This window comes from Sturnus vulgaris, chromosome 7 (genome assembly GCF_052056855.1).
Source record: "Sturnus vulgaris isolate bStuVul1 chromosome 7, bStuVul1.hap1, whole genome shotgun sequence".
Taxonomy (NCBI): domain Eukaryota; kingdom Metazoa; phylum Chordata; class Aves; order Passeriformes; family Sturnidae; genus Sturnus; species Sturnus vulgaris.
In genome coordinates this window covers 19,510,376-19,528,889 of record NC_142249.1, presented here as the reverse complement: position 1 = coordinate 19,528,889, position 18,514 = coordinate 19,510,376, and the positions used below count along the sequence as shown (strand labels likewise).

General features: G+C 38.1%; 1 protein-coding gene across 1 annotated transcript in view; it reads left to right on the top strand.

Annotated features, from left to right (window-relative positions):
- MTX2 (metaxin 2) overlaps nt 1–18,014 on the top strand; it is a 31,620-nt gene extending 13,606 nt beyond the window's left edge. Inside the window, exons 3-10 of the mRNA XM_014880226.2 lie at nt 348–394; nt 11,326–11,398; nt 12,707–12,783; nt 13,536–13,628; nt 14,332–14,370; nt 14,762–14,887; nt 15,487–15,563; nt 17,524–18,014. Of these exons, the coding sequence (XP_014735712.2) occupies nt 348–394; nt 11,326–11,398; nt 12,707–12,783; nt 13,536–13,628; nt 14,332–14,370; nt 14,762–14,887; nt 15,487–15,563; nt 17,524–17,731 (740 nt within the window). The 3' untranslated portion in view covers nt 17,732–18,014. The remainder of the gene's footprint in view (nt 1–347; nt 395–11,325; nt 11,399–12,706; nt 12,784–13,535; nt 13,629–14,331; nt 14,371–14,761; nt 14,888–15,486; nt 15,564–17,523) is intronic.
- Nucleotides 18,015–18,514: the final 500 nt, after the last annotated feature.

Sequence of the window (18,514 nt, the reverse complement as noted above, 5' to 3'; positions counted from 1 at the left end):
TTAACTTTGATTAGAAGGAGAGTAATTGGCATAAAATTCAAGTTGGTTTTTTTTTTTTTTCCTTTTTTTTCCTTGTAGTGTTTTTTATTGAGCTTTTGTGGTAATATATGATAACTGCAATTGCATTTGCAGGAGAAAAATTCCTGGTATTTTTTTTCCCTGTTTTTTAATATTAGTATTATAGATTTGCTAGTCCAGTTGCATAATAATTACATATGTGCTCCTTGTTTTATGCATAAGAAATGCAACCTAGCATGGTTTACAGTTACAGGTCTGTAGCTAAATGGGTACTGTTTTTTTGTAATTGTGTGGTTTATTTTTTTCTTCTTTTTTTTTCTTTTCAACAGAGGAACAAATTTTGCTTTCTGATAATGCATCTTCCCTTGCTGTTCAGGTAAAATATCATATTTTCTAAACTAAAGATGTTAACGCAATTTTATTTTTTGAATTGTTATCTAGCTAATGTAACTATATTTGGCGAAAAGTTTAATTTAAGAATTATTTCTAGCAAAAGCAATGACTTACTTCCTGCCTCTGATTTGCTTTAGATTGTTATTGAAGTGCCAGAGTCTAAAGGATTTGAGGGTTTTGAAAGTCTTATGTAGAATGCTGTTCCTTGTATTTCTGTCTATTCTGGTCTATGGACAGTATCTGCTTGCCTACCTACTCTGGGAACTGTGCATGGTTGATACCTTTTGTCACTTGCTATGCATGTTTGTCTTGTAGCATCTTATTGAGGTTTGCCAGTCATTTAATTCTCATAGCTAATACTGCCCCAAACTCAGGGCATATTTGCTTCATGCTGTGAGCATCACCTGTGTGTCTCTGGTAGGTTTTTTCAATTTCATTATGTGTACAGACTGGAGCTTCAATGTGGTTTTTAGAAATAGTCCATATAATTGACAAACTTGCACCTCTAATTGACTTAATAGCACCTCTGTGGCTCTGAAGTCCATGTAATCTCCATTAACCTGTTAGGTTCAGTAACCCCAAATCTCAAGGGGACATTTTCCCCATTAGTTGTGAAGGCCTGGCTGTCAGAGTGGCAGGATGTCTGTCAGGTTCTTGTCCTTCAAAGCAATTTTGTGGCTACTTTTCTTAGCAGGGAGTTGCACTGTTCTCCTGCTTCTTGCTTTTTGTGTATGGTCTAGCTCAGAGAACCTTCAGCAAGCAGTCTTTGAGGGTTGTCCAAAGAGGTCACATCTCATTTACCGAAAATGGGACACTTGGAGATGGTAACTGATGTTGCTGGTAAAAAGGTTAGGATCATTTGATCATAGTAGCTACTTCTAGGATCTCTTAACTTTTTTCCTTCCAGTCTGGCACTCTAGGAGGTAGCTCTAAGAGTAAATTCGACCACAGCAAGAAGGTAGCTTTGTCCTTTGCTGTAAAGAGGAATCATCTCTGATTCACCTAATAAATGGGGCAGTGTTTATTTGTTTGAGTAGTACGGTTTCTATTGTGGTTCACCGTAATAATTTCTTCTATTGCTTACTTGATCTCAGTGTTCCTTTTTACCCCAGCAGCTGTATTTTTGGGGGTTCTCATGAATTTTCTTCCTGTCTAGCAATACATGTATGTGTGGCTTGTATTTAAAACACACCCCCGCCCAAATCACCAACAAAATAACCCTAAAATTTCCTTTTCTAATGCATCATTTTTCTTTACTGTTTCTAGTACATTGTTATCCTACACATGTCACTTAGATGATAAATTAACTATAATATATTAAAAATCCTTGTTTTTCTTCAATATTCTCTGGCTGGACAGCTGATAGTAGCCATGACTATAAATATGGCTCTGGTAGATATCTGATCTTAAACTTTATAGAATAATTCTGTATTGGGGAATAATATCAATTTTTAAGAATCTGTGTAACATGGTTGTGACCATATTAGTGAAATAATAACTGTTCTTGGTGTCTTTGATCCATTTTGAAATGAGACTAGGATATGTAGTGATCAGAGGGGTTTAAATACATCAGTATGTTTTGCATAAGGAATTTGCTTTTTATTTTGATGAGAGCTTGTTTGTTTATTGGTTTAAGGGGGTGGTGGGTGTTGGGGAATGTGTGTCTTTCACAAAGGAAAATTTGGGAATGAGAAGCTGGTACCTGGGGCTTTTTTTCTACTGCTGTCATTCTTTTTCTCCCTGTTACTGATTTGGAGGCACATCAATATCACCAGAGCAGATACATAGTTTGTTTGTGGTTGTTGAACTTCCATGTGGTGAAAACATTAGAAATTTGAGTCAAAAGAGCGTGTGCAATCAGCCACCATCAAATGTTTAAGAAACATGGTTTAACAGCAAGACTCTGAATGTGCTGCAGCCAGTCTTTCAGGTATTTTATAAAATCTCCTTGTAGTACTTCTTTGTAAAGCTGCTCTCAGGTCTCAGAGGGACATACATGCCGATATCTACACGTAAAATAATGCATACAATCCAATGCCATAGTAAGTAATGAGTAAGAGTAAAACTTGACTGTTTTAAAGTTGCCAACCCTGCAACACAGATGGCATTTCATGTACTTCTTGTTAACGGAGAGGATCAAGCAGACAGAGCAAGCTACTCTCACTGCAGATGTAGTTAATGAGTAGAGAGGGCTGCAGGTTGAATCTAGGAAGTTGGTTGAGTCTTGCGGTTTTAGTAATGATTGGACTTACTTCTCAGTGTGCAATAATATCTGGACTCTTAATAGCCACGTGTCATATGAGAGAAGGGATGACAGAGTCTTCTGGGAATTGCTGAGTAACTGTGCTGTTGCCTTTAGTTGTTAAAAACCAACCAAACACAAAAATCCTTCTCATCTTGTGGAACTTCTCTATTAACTCTGGTAGGGTTATTTATTTTTGTTTGTTGGTTTTTAATTCCTCTTCTGCTCATTGTTTATTTTGGAAACAGACTAATGTAGCAATTTCTTTGTCTTTTACTGGGTTTGAATTCTTTGCATTTTCTTAAAATACAACATAACTTCAAGTAGCAAGTGCGTTATCTCTGGTGCATATTGGTGTTTGCACTCCTTGTGTGTTGACTTGAAGTAGTGTATTATGCAACCAAGTCCACTTGATCTTGGGCTGCAAAGCCTTGGTATTGAATGAAATTTTATTTTCACTGCAAATTAATTAAAATCAAGGGAAAATACTAATCAGTAATGATTATCCAGCTATTGAAAGGAGATTGTAACAGAATGATGGCTCTGTTCTTGTGAGACACTCAGCCCTTTTCCCATCAATGCTAATGAAAACACACTTGGGTAACATGATTCATGGTTAAAACCATTCTCCATGTATTTATTGTACAGCTGCCCTTATACAGCATTCCTGCTTATCAGGCTTATCACAGTAAAAAAAAGCCAGCAAAACCGATACACAAATATATCTCATTAACAAAGCAATGCCACAACTTTAAGGAGGGAAAAATGGAGCTTGAAGTAGATTAAAACTGAATTACCATAGGAGAGTATATTTCAGTCTGAAGCAGAGGGCCTGTCCAGGCTCTGTGTCCTTACTGGTGCCTGATGTGGGTAAAACCATTTTGTTTAGTGCCTGGGTGCAAGCAGTGTGGTCGAGTAGAAGGGAGGGGGTTAATACAGCTGCACTCTGCCAGGCCTCTTGCCTCAAATGGCAGCTCAAAGCATCTCTTGCACTGTTCCAACTTGTCAGGAAGAGGAATGTGGATGTTGAGACTGCCTCTTTTATTACAGGTTCTTCTGGAATCTTTATGCAGTTAGTATCATAGTCTTGCTCAAAAGACTGTCTAAAATGTTCAGAATTCAGGAAATTCTGACAGCTGTTCTGAGGTTAGAGAGCCTGCATCACATTCTGTTAAGATGTGTATTAATTGCTTGTGCAGTTGATGTCCTTGTAAGTGGTCTTAACATATTCCAGGGAAATGCTTTTAGAATTGTCTGTTCTTAGCCCTGAATGACAGAAGGAAGTTTGGGTAATTTAAAATTGTGTTACACAGACCAATTGCTTATTTACTTCAACAAGTAATCAAGTAAATGTGTAAATCATACATGATTAATTGCCCTTGACAGGCTTGTGATTTTTCTTTTCTGTGTGTGTGTATGAATTGAGGTTTTGTTTTTCTCTAGACAAAACATTAGCAGATATTTGAACTTGTTGCTGAGTCTTAAACAGAAGCTTGGTACTGAAATGAAAATCTGCCAATTCCTTTTTAAGAGAATAAAAGCTGGAATTCTTCATGATGAGAAATGCAGTATCAACATAATCAATCTAGCAGCATTGTGTTGTTGCTGAAAACATGCTTAAATCCCAAGCTATACAGGTACTGTTTGTGAGTGAAACATCTTTCATATAGTTCTAAGATGAAATTACCTCTGAATGAATAGAATCTTCATTTATCTTCAAAACCTCTGTGCTACCAGTGAATCCACTCTTTCTACATTCTACAACAAGAATTACATTATACCATTAGAGCAGTGCCATGATGCAGTATAAAATAGATTGTTTTGGAGAATGAACGTGGCTTTGCTATAAATTACATTCACAGGTACAGAGGAATTCGTTATTTTGTTTAAAATAGTCACAAATATAATTAAGATCTTAATTTATGTTAAACTACACATGTGGCCATTACCATAACTGGATTAGGAATTTAATCTGTCACTCAAGCAATGATACTGAACAGTTTTCATTTATAACCTTAGACACACTATTTCAGTTACAGGGACTGCAGCTGTTTGATATGAAAACTGAATTATTCTGTAGATTTGTTCATGGGTTTTAATTTTAAAATGTGTTCCTGCAGTAAAGTAGAGAATAACTCTGTAGTTGTCATCACATACTGTCCATTGTTTGCTCATGAAATAACATAAAAATGAAAACAGAAAATGCATTTCACTCTTTATTCCTAACAGTATGTTTTGTGAGTGCCTTTAGAAGTGCTGCTGAATAAGAGATGGCTTGGAATGGCTCGTTCTTTATTAAAAACTAATCATGAATATATCTTCTTCAAATGAAGCCTGGACTGTGCCATCTGAAAATAGTGTTCCTCATGTGGCGACGTAAATTGTGAACTATTTGAGTCTTGGCATAAGTAATTTCATTCTTGGCTCTGATCTCAGAAACTGCAATCTGGATATGATTTACTTCAAGTTGTAACTCATTTTTAATGAATGTATGTGTTTGCTCATATGTGTTTTTCTGGGAGGAAACTGTAGGGGAAGAGGAGAGTGTTGTGATGGAGCTCTGGCAGGGTGAGTTGCTGCCCAGTATGTGTTGTGTGTCCAACTGATGGTGTCCTTAGGTGGGCAGGGCAAAGAGGAAGGGAGAGCCAGAGTAAAAATCACACCTAAACCAATTAACTCTAGGAATAAATAAAAACCTCCCCCCTCCCTTCTCCTATGCCTTCCCATTGTATTTCATGCACAGTCACTTCCCATACTTGCCATCAGAGGAAGACACAAGGGCACCCCTTTCTTGCGTTGTTCTGGGGGTGGTAGCGTCAGTTGTGTGAGAAGAGGAGGGTGGGGAGGGAGGAGGAAGGGAAGGGTGGGGTTTGATGTCCCGTGTCTGGCTGTGGTTTCTGGGCTTTTGGCTTTTGAACTATGCCAAATCAGCACGAAGGTGATTCTCTGATTGTTTTCTTTTTTTTATATAGTCAAAATCCAATATCCTACGGATATTTTGAATTTTAAATTGGGTGGTCTGTAAGAAGAAGCAAGTCTTACATGGATTGTGTCCTTTAAGCAATGCTGTTGTAAATATACTCCATAATTCTGGCAGGAGGTGTCACCTGCCATGATTGAAATGAATGATAGGCATAAGATATTTGATTAATATTGTAACAAGTGTCACCTCAAAGCTTCCTATCAGCCCTATTCACACAGTTATACCAATACCACGTTCTCTCACAGCAAAAATATGAACTTGCTTGTTCCACCTGATTTTGAAAACAGAGTGGCTCATGCTGTTCTCTGTGAGTATAAGACAGTGCAATACAAACCTTACTCCTGTGTGGATCAGTGTGCAGTGAGGCCGAAAAAGCACTGAGAGGCTTCCCCATACATTTCTTCAATTCATTGTCCACAACTCTTTCTTCCCTATTCTGTAACAGTAAATATTGGGAGGGTAGGGAAGGACAGACATTATTCATCTGGTTACATCTGTTTGGCTCCCGATTATCCCTTTCTCCTTGTGGATGTGCAGAAACCTTCCATCTCAGTCTACAGCAAAGTCTCACATTAAAAACAAGGTGCTCAAAGGCAGTTGCAGCACTATAGACTCAATGGTTTCAGTCTGGAAGAATAGAGGTATCATTGCTAAAAATGTATTTTTCACATTTCCTCCTTCCCTTTCTGAGTGTTAGGTAATGGTACAGCTAGAGAGGCTGGAAGGGTGTGGGAGAGGAGACTGTTAGACTGCAGGAAAGAGGTAGAGAGCATGTGTGGGAGAGAAGCTGACAGACCCTATTAAGCCAAATCTTTATTTTTTAATGCCTTTATCTGTTTCTTACATTAACCTCATCCAAAAAAAGGACACACTTCGTTCCTCCGGTGCTGGAGGAGATCCAGGTTGAGGCCTATAGTGACATCCTCTTTGTTCTTTGGTAGTACACTTTTTTTTCCCAGAGGAGAAGGGAGCTGGAAATATAAAGCTGTTACTTGGAACTGTGGGCATCTTTGTGAGGTAGGACAGGCTGTGCTCAGTTAAATGTCTTGTTTCTAGTTTGCTGTTACTGTCTTGCTTGCCATTTTTTGGTGAATTTTCACAAGGGTGTTATTAACTAGCTCGTGTGTTACTTGGAATTCAGTTGACCCCTTTCAGTCCTTTTTAAAGTTGATCAGCCAAATTTATGATGTTAACAATAATCTTGGATGTACTAGAATAAGCCTGGGCCCTTGATCTTTCAGATTGCTCAGCTTTTGATGCTGTGTCTTTGAAGGGGTGTTGATATCTTCATAAATCTCAGCAAAACTGCACTGGGGTGGTTTCAACCTTCAATCTCTTGCCCAGAAGCACACAGAGGAGCTGAGCACACTCCCGTTTGCTCACAGAAAAAGATTTCTCTCACAAGAAAAGCAAGGGTAACTTGCCTGCTCAAACTGTGTATGTGAGGTACCCAGAGGGAAACAAGATGTTCTGAGCTGAAGTAATCAGTGTTCCATGGCATCTTTTATCAGAGTTGGAAGCCATGGTGGTCTCATACCATCTGCACACCAAATGTGCTGGTTCTTGACATTCTGCGTGAGTGGTCAAAAAGGGAACAAATCCTCCCTTGATCACTGGGCTAAAGCGTGTAATGAGATAAAGACTCAGAGAAATTTGTGCTTTGTCCTTTATTCTCTCTCTCTAGGATTTCTTTGATCTGTTCCAGTTTCAACTATTTTGGTAATAGTTCATACCACTTACTGTCTAACATCAGTTATTGTCTAATATCTAGCATACCGAGTTGAATGCATCAGAAAAAAAGTCAAGATTTTCTGGCAGTGGATATTTATAGGGATGCATTGGTCATGATCCTTGTCTGTGTTTTTTTCTAAAAGAAACTATAATTTCCATAAATATGGAATGCATTCACTGTGCTTGAAAAGGCAAAACTACCTGTCTTGTTAATGCTAATAATATTTCCAAAGCCTGTCAGTTTCATCAATGAAAGAATGTAAGTACTCATAGTAATGCAAATTGCAAGGCTTATTTCTTAGGCTGAGCTCTGCTAATTTGGGATAATACTGTCTTCTTTTACTGATTCACATGAATTTTTAGTTGACTTGAAGGGTGTCCAATGGACCATTCGTTTAAGCTGAAGCAAGAACTAGATAACTGACCTACTTCTCTAGTTAATGATTAGTTAAGCAGTGTAGATTCAATAAGGATTATATTTGTGTTACACTGTGGACCTTTCTTTCATTTTGCTGCAGAACATTATGTAAGGAGCACTTAAAGTTGAGCAGGATACAAGTTACAGCTCATAATAGATAGACACACTGGTCTTTTTATTCCCTGTCTTTTTAAAGACTTAATAGCAAGGTTTTTAAAAAAAATTATTTTCTTAGGTTGATTGTGTTTTATATTTAGGTTATACTGTTAATATTACATACTGTATTACATATTTAGGTTTATTTCATCTCTTATCTTAAAACCAATCCTAAATATAGACAAAGACTGAAGTGGAACAGGTCTTGGCGTGGGCATGCTGAAGGCGTTGCTGGAAGAAGCCTTGTAAAGCTGCTGAAGGGGCAGCTCCAGTGGTGCGTGGTCACTGTTTCAGAACCTCGCAGGAAGACTGATGTAGTAAATTCAGTACTGGATGGGTTTATCCTGTTTTAAGCCCGAATCATTCTTCTCACTGTCAGTCCTGGTCTCCCATTTAATGAAGCATTCATCAGAACTGAAGATGACTATTCCAAGGAAATTTTCTCAGGTTTTTGATTTGGTGTTTATTTTAGGATCTTCTTAATTTTTTTTCATTTGGATTTTTTTAACTGAGGGTAGATTAAATGATTTCTAACATTACTAGAATCTGTGCTCTATTATGAAAAGTAGCAAACGTTTTTGTATAATTAATATTTATTTCCACAGTAGAGCTCAAATCTAGTTCATCCTTCTGTCTCTGCTTTACAAAGTTCAAAAAGACACATTTGCAGTTTATTTGCATTTTCGAAATTACAAAATGTCAGCATGTTCTCAATTCCCTTTGTACTAGGCCAGAGACTGAGGTGGAATTTCCCCTTCAGTGTAATAAGAGTTGATATTCCTTGGTTGGTGGACGTTTATTGAAGATAAAGAGAGAAAGAAAGGTCAGATGTGATGAAAACTAGTGTAAACTCTAAACTGAAAAGATTCTTGGAGTCACAAACTATTTTTTGTAGGAACCTTGTGCTGCATAGGAGCCCTGTGTACAATACATGGGCAATAATATGGCAAACTATGTGCAATAATCTGAAGCAGCTTGTGTGACCGAAGTGTTCTGTGCGAGCATGTATCATTTTTGATATGCTGATATGAAAAAGTAAAAGTAGTTCTCTGATTCACCTCCTGTTGCTTAAATGTGTCTCTGCACTTGAAAACTTTTCACTTATTCATGTTGCCCTAACTCCAGTGCAATTCAGACTTTCTTTTTCTTCTAAACTTGCAGCCCGAATAGTGCATGGCAGTTACAAAATTCATCTCTGCAGAATTGCAGAGTTAATTGAGTGCCTTACTATGAAAGAAATTAATTCAGTAAGCCTAGACCAGTGATGAAATTCTTTGGAGCTGTTGTTTACTGCCATCTGTTCCACTGCAGCATAGTACTGTTGAGAATATGGTGTTAGCTACTGGTAGAGCTTTCAGAAGAATGAAGTCTGTGTACCAGTTTTGTTGGTGTTTGTTTTTGGTGTCCAGCAGTGGCGTAGGAGCATGTATGTGATCTAAACCAAAGTCTGTGTTCTTGTCTTTCTGAAGATGTTGCATATGAAGTGTGGGTAGAAGACATCACACGTGTAACAGCAGCTGGAGCAGCATGGACATTGCCAGGTCCTGCAAAGCCAGCAGGCAAAGGAAAATATCTAGGACTGGGAGACACCACCAGTGCCTTAAATTACTTGAATTACTGACGAATTAGTCCTTTGGGTATTCTTACTGTTTGCATGGAGTTTGTGGTGCCAAGGTAACAAGATATTCAATTTTTTATGTATTCTGATGGGAGCATGGATTTGGTAAGTGATGCACTGGCCAGTGCCTTGTATTTTCTTTGTGATGGCTGTATCCTTAGGCAGTAATAGAGGTTCTGTTTTGGATGAAACACTCTGGAGACCAATTTCTTGTTTAATAGTGCAGGACCTGAATTATTTGGCTGATGTTGACCAGGACTACTATCCTCTCCTTATGTATTTGTCTGTGTCTCTGTCTGTGTGTGTATGTATAGTAATTGGCTCCCTAGCAGAGTTTTAAGTTAGTTAGGCTTAGTCAAAAGATGTAGAAATCCATATTTCTGATGTATTTTGTAGAACCATCACAATTCTGAGGTGGGCTCTTGTCACTTGTAATGAGTTTGTGTAGCAGTTCGTGACTATAATTTCTTTCTTTAAATGAAGATTCGGATTTGAGTCAGTTAATCTAAACATACAAGAGCCAAATATCATAATGGACTGTGCAATTCTTCAGTTTGGTGGAAAAAGACCAAAGGTTTTTTTTTTTTTTCCCTGGATTAGTTTAGAGTTTGGAAATAAAAGCCTTAAAGAGCACGGGGTTATTTTTGTTTCCTTGATTCTACAGAAACCACAAAGTTAGGAACAGGGCTGATGACAGTTCATGACTTAAGGTTTCATCTGGTGCAGAGATGAGCAGATCCTAATGTTAAGGTTTAGGTTGCTTTCATGTGTGTGATGAGAATCTGAGCAGCTAAAGCTGCGAGAGTGTGGTTTACTGCCAGATGCTGCAATCTGAAGAGCAGGGAAGAGGCTTGTGTAGAAAGTGCTGTGTTACAGCAGCATTTTTCTTCATTTTGAGAGCCTTGTTGCTCTAGGCCTTTTTTACCTCAAGTCATGTTATATAAATAGGTAACAGAATAATTTTGGAATCTGGAATTGCAGCCTGTCTAATTGCAGAGACAAAATGAATGATAGGACTGAGCTGAGTTGTGAGAGTCTAGAGATTAAGAGATTCCTTATTTGCCGTGTTCTGTCCAAACTGCAAATATTTTTCTTGACATTTTGGTATTTCAAAAGAAACAGCCTATGGATTTTGTGGTAGTGGCAAGTGCTGACAAAAACTGTTATCCTTCTGAGAAGGCTTTGAATCTAAGAACACAGGTAGAAGGGAAAGGTAAATTGATCACTTATGCTCTCCATGAATCCCATAAATAAAAATAATACTTTGTCCCAAACCAGACTTGTGCTTTGACAGTATCATAGAGCAAAATTTCTGGCAGCTATTGTAATTATAATGTGGGAAGACGCCATATGTGTTTGCCATGTTACACAACATTACCTTGACTAGCCAGCTTTAGCCAGGAGAAATGAGTATACTGTGGTTTTCAAAAGGGGCAAAATGTCACTCAATTTTGTACAGCCACAGCACTAATTATGTCTGTCAGATACTGCTTCTTTTCCCATCTTGAAAAAACAGTAAAAATAGATTGAAACTGCATTAGAAGAATTCCAGTCAGCGTTTGAATGATAAACAGTTGTCTAATGAAGTTAAAACGCCTTTGTTTTTCTTTTACTAACCCTTCTTTCTTCGTAAAAACAATATGCAAGGAACTATACTTCATAAATGTGTGCTAGGAAACAGCTAACACAGTCAGATGTATTGAGAACACCACATTTGTTTGCCACTGGTGTATTAATGCTTTTCAAATGCGACTCTTTGTTTGCAGGCCTTTTTGCAAATGTGCAATCTGCCAATCCGGGTGATTTGCAGGGCAAACGCCGAGTACATGTCCCCATCTGGTAAGTGTGGCCTTCATTTAGATTACTGTGTTATACCTCCATTTTGGTACCATGGCAACTAGCCTTGTCTTGCTGATAACAGTTGTGCCGTGCTACTGTGTATGGGTTGCCTTCCCCCTCCTCTCCAGAGCAGCTTCTCCTCCGCAAACAATCAAAACAGTGAAATGCAAAGTAACGTTGGCACTATGTGTAACCTGTGTAAAGTGTTCACACAGTTCAGAGCCTGGTGGAAACCTTCTCTCAAATGTCCTAAAGCAGAAAGACGTATGTGTCCAAAAGTGGCTTTATTTTCTGCATCCAGGGAATATTCCAGGAAATGATGTTATATTTTCCTATTGCTGAAGCAAAACAATATTGGAGAAAAGGTTCTCTTTTGTTACTCTGTGTGTGAGTTGATTGCCAGGATACAGGAGACCTAAGGGTGTATTGTCACTATTAAGGGTGACAGATGATTTTAAATCTTCCTCAGATCCATGAGACTGCCTGGAAAAAAATCCAAACCCACCACCAAAAAGTTAAGTATTAGAAGGGTACAGCCTTTTTTTGTTGGAGGTGACTGCCTAAAAATGCCCAGACTCCAGCTTCAGAATATTGCCTAAAATCAGAAAGAATTACAGAATTCATTCTGGCGATCCTTGCACTCTCTCCCAGATACTTTTGTTGCGTAGGGAAGTCCATATTTAGTGATTACCTGGCTCTGGCTGATGACTGCCATATGGAAGTGCCTATCAGTATATGTCTGCCAGCTATCTGGGTTCTACTGCTGGTACTGATATTTTTGGTTAAAATAATGAAATGAGGCTATTTTAAAAATACCCAAAACCAACAGTTGCTTGGCAGGAGTGAAAAACAGCAAAATATGCAAGTATATGAATTATTTGTTAGTAAGTAGAGCTTGGAAATGCTGAATCCAGGCACATAGTTACATCTTGCATGTGTAGGACTAGGACTGATGACAGTTACATGCTGTGGCGTCTCTGCCACTTACACCTCATGTCCACACTTGCTGGCATCTAATGTTGTAATTTAGGTCTGAACACTTCTTCTGAAAACAAGGAGCACAAGAGGGAAAATGATACTGCTTCAATTTTAAATGTAGGCAGAATTACATGTATTCTTTTTGCTCTTACTCCTGGAGTCCTTTACTGTTTTTACTCACTTTGACTCACTTACCTAGTTTCCTTTTGGAATATTGGTTTATGGTTTAAATATTGGTTTAATGATAATTCAGAGAAGGTTTGCATTTGTTCCCTTCTCTCTCTTCACCACTCTTTGTCTCATTGCTACAATACATTTCTCCTTTTACAGGCAAAGTACCCTTTATTCATGTGGGAAATCAAGTAGTATCTGAACTTGGGCCCATAGTCCAGTTTGTAAAAGCCAAGGTAATAGTACATTGTTTTCATTAATTAGCGAATGTTAATCCTGCTTAGCATTGCACTGATTAAGTGTGCTTTTCTGGAATGTTACTGAATTTGTTAAAACAATATAGGACTCTAGTGCTGTTTTAAAAGAAAGATATTGTGGACGGGAGTTCGTGAGGTGAAAATGTTTTTTCTTTGTCATTTCCTCAAATTCTACAAGTAAATTCTTTGCAGGATAGCTGCATACCAGTGCCAGTTTCTGCGGCTGTTTTTCTACATGCTTTGTTTCTAGGTCTCAGAGGTCTTAAACCCAGAATTGACTGTTTTAAATCCTGAAATGTCAGATAGTATTCAAATTTGCCTTTATTCTCCCACCCCCCAGCCCTCCCTTCTATTTTAAAAAATGCCATGTTTTCACTGAGAAGCTGAGTTCATATCACGGATGTGGATTTGTGTTTACTTCTTGCCATAGGGATGTACTAACCAGGAGGTTGTGTGCTCAAAGTGTGTTCATCTATAACTGATAATAGTCTGAATTTCTTGTAGATTAACTTAGATATTTTATAGATTATATTAATTACATTATGATGATTTGGTTTTAATCGTAAAGGATACTGTAGGTAAAAATTTAATATGTAATTTGTTATTGAACTATGTAAGAAATTAGGATCTGAGCCAAAGCTCATTGATGTTAAAGGGCCTTGTGTGATATGTTGCTGAATATTCCAACACCCGTTCTTACATGTGTGTTTTTTTTTTCTTTTTCCCATTAGGGCCATTCCCTCAGTGATGGATTGGATGAAGTCCAAAAAGCTGAGATGAAAGCCTACATGGAATTGGTCAATAATATGCTCTTGACAGCAGAGGTACAGCAAACCCTAGTAACTCCACACACTTACATAAGTGACTGTAGGCAAGAAAGCTTTAGGATTTTTCCCTGTAGTGGAAGTAGTGCTGTTCTTAGATTAGGTCGTCAGCTTTTGTGGTGAAAAGAGACAGGAATAAATTCTACACTGTGGATTGCTTGTTGACCTGTTCCTGTAGACCCGAGTGACTCCCCTCATCTATGTCAAGTGTGTCACAACTGCTGTGGAAGTAACTGACCAGAAAATGCCAGTGGTTCCTGGGGTCCTACCACACCCCCTGGCTGGCCAGGCACTCTGCTGTCACTGTTCCCATGTGCAAGCTGTGTGTGCTCTGAGCCTGGGATCCTCTGCACTGAGTGCCTGTGGCCAGTTCAGGTGACTCAGTCCTGGTGTAGGAGCAGGGTTGGAAGCGCTGGGAAGATGGAGGTGACTGAGGAGCTGAGGGCTCCTGTGCCTTCAGTTGGATGTGGTGTGGGCAACAGGAGCAGGCTTTTGGTCTCAGCTTGGTTGGTTTGGGTGTAAGAACTAGAAACTGGGCTTTTGTCTCCCAGTTTTAATTTCTTTTGTACATCAAAGGTCTAAGAGAAGAAATGAAATGGAAATTTTAATCTAATTTAGGGAAGAAAATTCTGCTAGTGAAAAATGATTGTCTCTGTATTCTCCTTTATTAGGAAGTTTTAGTAAGTGTTCTTTCTTTTCCTAGCTCTATCTCCAGTGGTGTGATGATGTTACAGTAGAGGAGGTGAGTGGTTCCACAGCATTTATCTTAATTAAAATTTAATGAGAAAACACTTCTGTTCACAACTGCAAGTCCCTACTCATAAATGAAACATGGGGGTTTATACCATTAATGATAAAATTTCACTTGCATATGCATTTTAGGGAAGCTGTGTTCCTGGAGGGAGCTGACTGAAGAAAAGATACAGGTTTTGTTTATGTTTCTGAAATAATAGCTTTAAATAGTTATGCTGCAAACAGTGGATTCTGTGCGAATAGTTACAGAATACACAAAACTGCTTTTCTCTTCTACAGCTCCTTTTCAGAGAGAAATGTTTGAATGTTAGCTGCTTTGTTCGAGAGGTATCTGTATTTTCTTGTATTGTAACGCAGTACCTTTCTGTTTTTCAACAAAGATTACTCACCCAAGGTATGGCTCTCCTTATCCATGGCCTCTTAACCGCATTTTGTCCTACCAGAAGCAGTGGGAGGTTAGGCGAAAGATGAAAGCCATCGGATGGGCTGGAAAGACACTTGAACAGGTAAGTATGAAAAGTGAACCTTATTTCTTTACCCTGTTTTCCTTTTGATTTCCTTTTTTAATAGGCATTGGAGAGTAGCATGTTCCTGAAACAGATGTTGTGAAATGCATATATAATGCATTCTGTACTTTAAACATTATCAGGAGTTTGCCTTCAGCAGCAATAAATCTTAAATTATGTGCAACCTGATGGGGTGAGAGGAAGGATGTTTTGCCACAAGTGTTCAGTTCTGTCAGTGTTAGTTTAGGCCATAGTCCTCAAAATAGGTTGTAAGTTCTGTGCCCTGCTTCCTGTGTGATGCTCATAGGCTCTCTTTGTGGGATTGTGGCAGGTTATGAGGTTTAAGTCAGTACCTTTCATTAAACTTAGTTCTAAATGTTATGGGAAGCACTTAATCAGAGTTGCCTTACATCAAATACTAGATTAAGTAACACTTGGCTACCTGCCTGCTTTGTAGGTTTGACTGACTTTAACAGGTTTTGATATTCCAACATGTTAAATTCCTTGTTCCCACAGTCAGTGCAAATAGAATAAGGAGGTTATTTTTAATGGTGTAACTTCTGACAATATGGATCTTTCTTTCTTGTGTGTTTTGATAGGTGCTTGAAGATGTAGATCAGTGCTGTCATGCTCTCTCCCAGAGATTAGGAACACAACCATATTTCTTCAATAAGCAGTAAGTTACTCTTCATTGAAATATTGCATCCAGCAATATGAGATATAGGTATATACCCACATACATACAAATGTATTTATATAAAACTCCTATTTTATTTTAATGCTGTGTGATTAGTTGCAAAAAACACAAATATATGACTCTAATCTAAACATGAAATTTAAGGAATAAATATTTAAAGGTTTTAAAGGGAAAGCTTCTGTAAGTTTTTTGTATTTATGATTTCGTTTTACTCCTGCTTGTCTTCTCTACAGATTTTACCACAATTTATGTAGGCTACAAATGTACACTTTTATATAGTTAGTTTCTTATTAAAAATTATACATTTAAAGCTTTACTTAAATATTTCTTGGGTGACATTCTCTGCTAGAGAAGTGAATGTATGTTGTGCCAACCTGATCAGGACAGCTTGTCTTGACATCAGAAGCAGTTGTGAATGAACTGAATTAGCATGAAGCTGCCTGTGAGTTCTAAGAACTGAGGGAGAAGCTAGCTGGTCCACAAAGAACTGAATTCAAAGTGAAAACCAAGATTCACATTGCCAGGAGAAAAAAAAGAAATTACCTGACCTCCATGGAATGTCCTCTGCTCTCACCGGTTTCTTTCAATTGCAATATGCGCTCTTAATTTTTTTTTCTCCCCAATAATTTACCACTTTTGAAATGTTACAGACTTAAATAACATCATACTAGCTCCCTCTTGTCTCCTGTGCATAGATCAGTCTAGAAATGATCAGGTCTGGGTTTCAGTTTGCTACATTTGAACAGGGAGATGTTGTCAAATGGCAGCATTTGGTTACTTTTCTGCATGTATCTTTGCTTCTTAATCTGATCCAAGCTGAGACTAGTTGGGTAGTCTTAATTCAGAGGATACAGAAATATGCCTTGTAGAAGATAATTTTAAGTTGCATCTTCTCCTTTGCTTATTAATCCTAGTATCTCTTATTTTTTCTTTCTGTATTTCTAAAGAATTGTTACTTGGGGAATTTGTGTTGGTTAGTAGTTAACCAGGCTTTTTTGGTACAGTTTCAACCTTTAAATTGTTGAGCTGTCTGAAATAATACTAAGAAAATATGTGTTTTTAGTCCAGTAGTTTCCGGTCTGTGACTTATGTGAGTCTTTGGGAGGAAAGTAAGAAAAGCGGCCTCTTTCTGACAGATTAAAGTTTGCTATGCAGGGATCCATATCTCCATTGGAGAGTGCTTAGAGATTCACAAATAAAAAGGTGAAAATTTATCACTTAGGAAAGCTTCATGCTGCATATATTGAACATTAGTAAAGGGAGAGTCTGAAATTCTTAATATATTTGAAAAAAAAAACTATTTGTACGTGGACTGATTATATACACGGACTACTTGAAGGTCCAAGGTGACAATTCAAAAGGGTCACACCTACAACATTCCCAAAATACCTGTTTTCTTCTGTGTAATCCCCTTTCAGAAAAGAGAAGTTTCCAGCTGCTGCCACCCTGGAACTTCCTTTCTTGTTGGTTGAATAGTTCTGAACTGTTGCAGAGCACAAAAAAAAGGAATGGGAGTCGAAAGCTTCCACTTGTCTCCTTTTTTTTCCCCCTTGTGAGGTAATAGTTGGATTTTTTAAATGCACATCTGCAGAAGAAAAATAAGAGCCACAAAACACCTGATAAGCATTCACCCTTGTTACAGGACTAAAAAAGGTGTAGCATGGGTTGAAATTAGACCAGTAAGTCTGTCTGATCTAAGAGATGTTATTTCCACATTTCCAAGCTCCCTAAAGCAAGGAAAATGCCATCCTGAGAACAAGTAGGATTCTTAATATATCTTATACACGGATTTCGTGCATTTGGTTCAGCCTTGCTTGATTTCATCCCCACTCTTAGACTGCATGGCTATCTAAAGGTTACTCAGAACAGCATGGTTTTTCTTGGTCCGGACTTGTCTTCCAAAATACCTGTCTTTTTTTTCTGTCTTTTTTTTTTACAGACCAACTGAATTAGATGCTCTGGTGTTTGGACATCTGTTCACAATCCTTACTACTCAACTAATCACTGATGAACTCTCTGAAAAGGTGAAGAACTACAGCAATCTCACAGCGTTTTGTCGGCGAATAGAGCAGCAGTACTTTGAGGGCCATGAGAGAGACAGCTCTGCAACTGCAGCCCGATCTTCCAAGAGGTCCTTGCTGAGATAAGCTTGGTGCTTGGGGGTGGATTATGCTGCAGTTTGGGTACAACATTGTTCAATAAATTGATTTTGAGAATGGAAACGTGTGTTAGCTTTTTGAAGCTGCCAAATTATTCTGGAGCAAAAAAAAGTGGTAAATCCAGTTCTTGTGTTGTAGAATATACTGTGCACATTTGAGCTGAAATGTCTGTATGAGCGTTTCCATTTTAATAGCCTGTATGCCACGTACTCTAAAGTCACCTTGGAAAAATATTGTATCCGTTTCAAAAAAATAAAACACTGAAAGTTGATCTCTGATCTTTCTAAACGCCTTTTTTTACTAAATTTAATGTCTATGTAGTTCCCGAGTAGGATCCTTTTGACAGGATACTTGGAAGAAAGTTGTAAACTAGTTAGAATTATTAAGCTGGGAATGAAAGTATGCATTAGAGATCTTAAAGTTTGTCTGCCTGAGCTAAAACTTATTTAGAAATTGGGTGAAAAAGATGTCTTGGAGCTCTGTAGTACACAACTCATGCGATCTTACTCAGTCAGTTCCTATTTTTGCATCAAAGTAGCTTCTGGCTGTCAGTCCTTCGTCTTGTGTGTGTCTTACTTCTGCTTTTATCTCTCATCCACCTTTGGTTTTTTGATTATAGTTTTTTTCTTCCTGTAGTTTCCCAGTTTTAATCCTCAGCTTGTCCTGCTATTTATTTAAGAAGCTAATTTGCCAGGTAATCGTCTGCCTCACTATTCCCTCTGCCAGTATGTTAACATTGCTTCTGAACTTTGGTCTATCAGATGTGGTTCT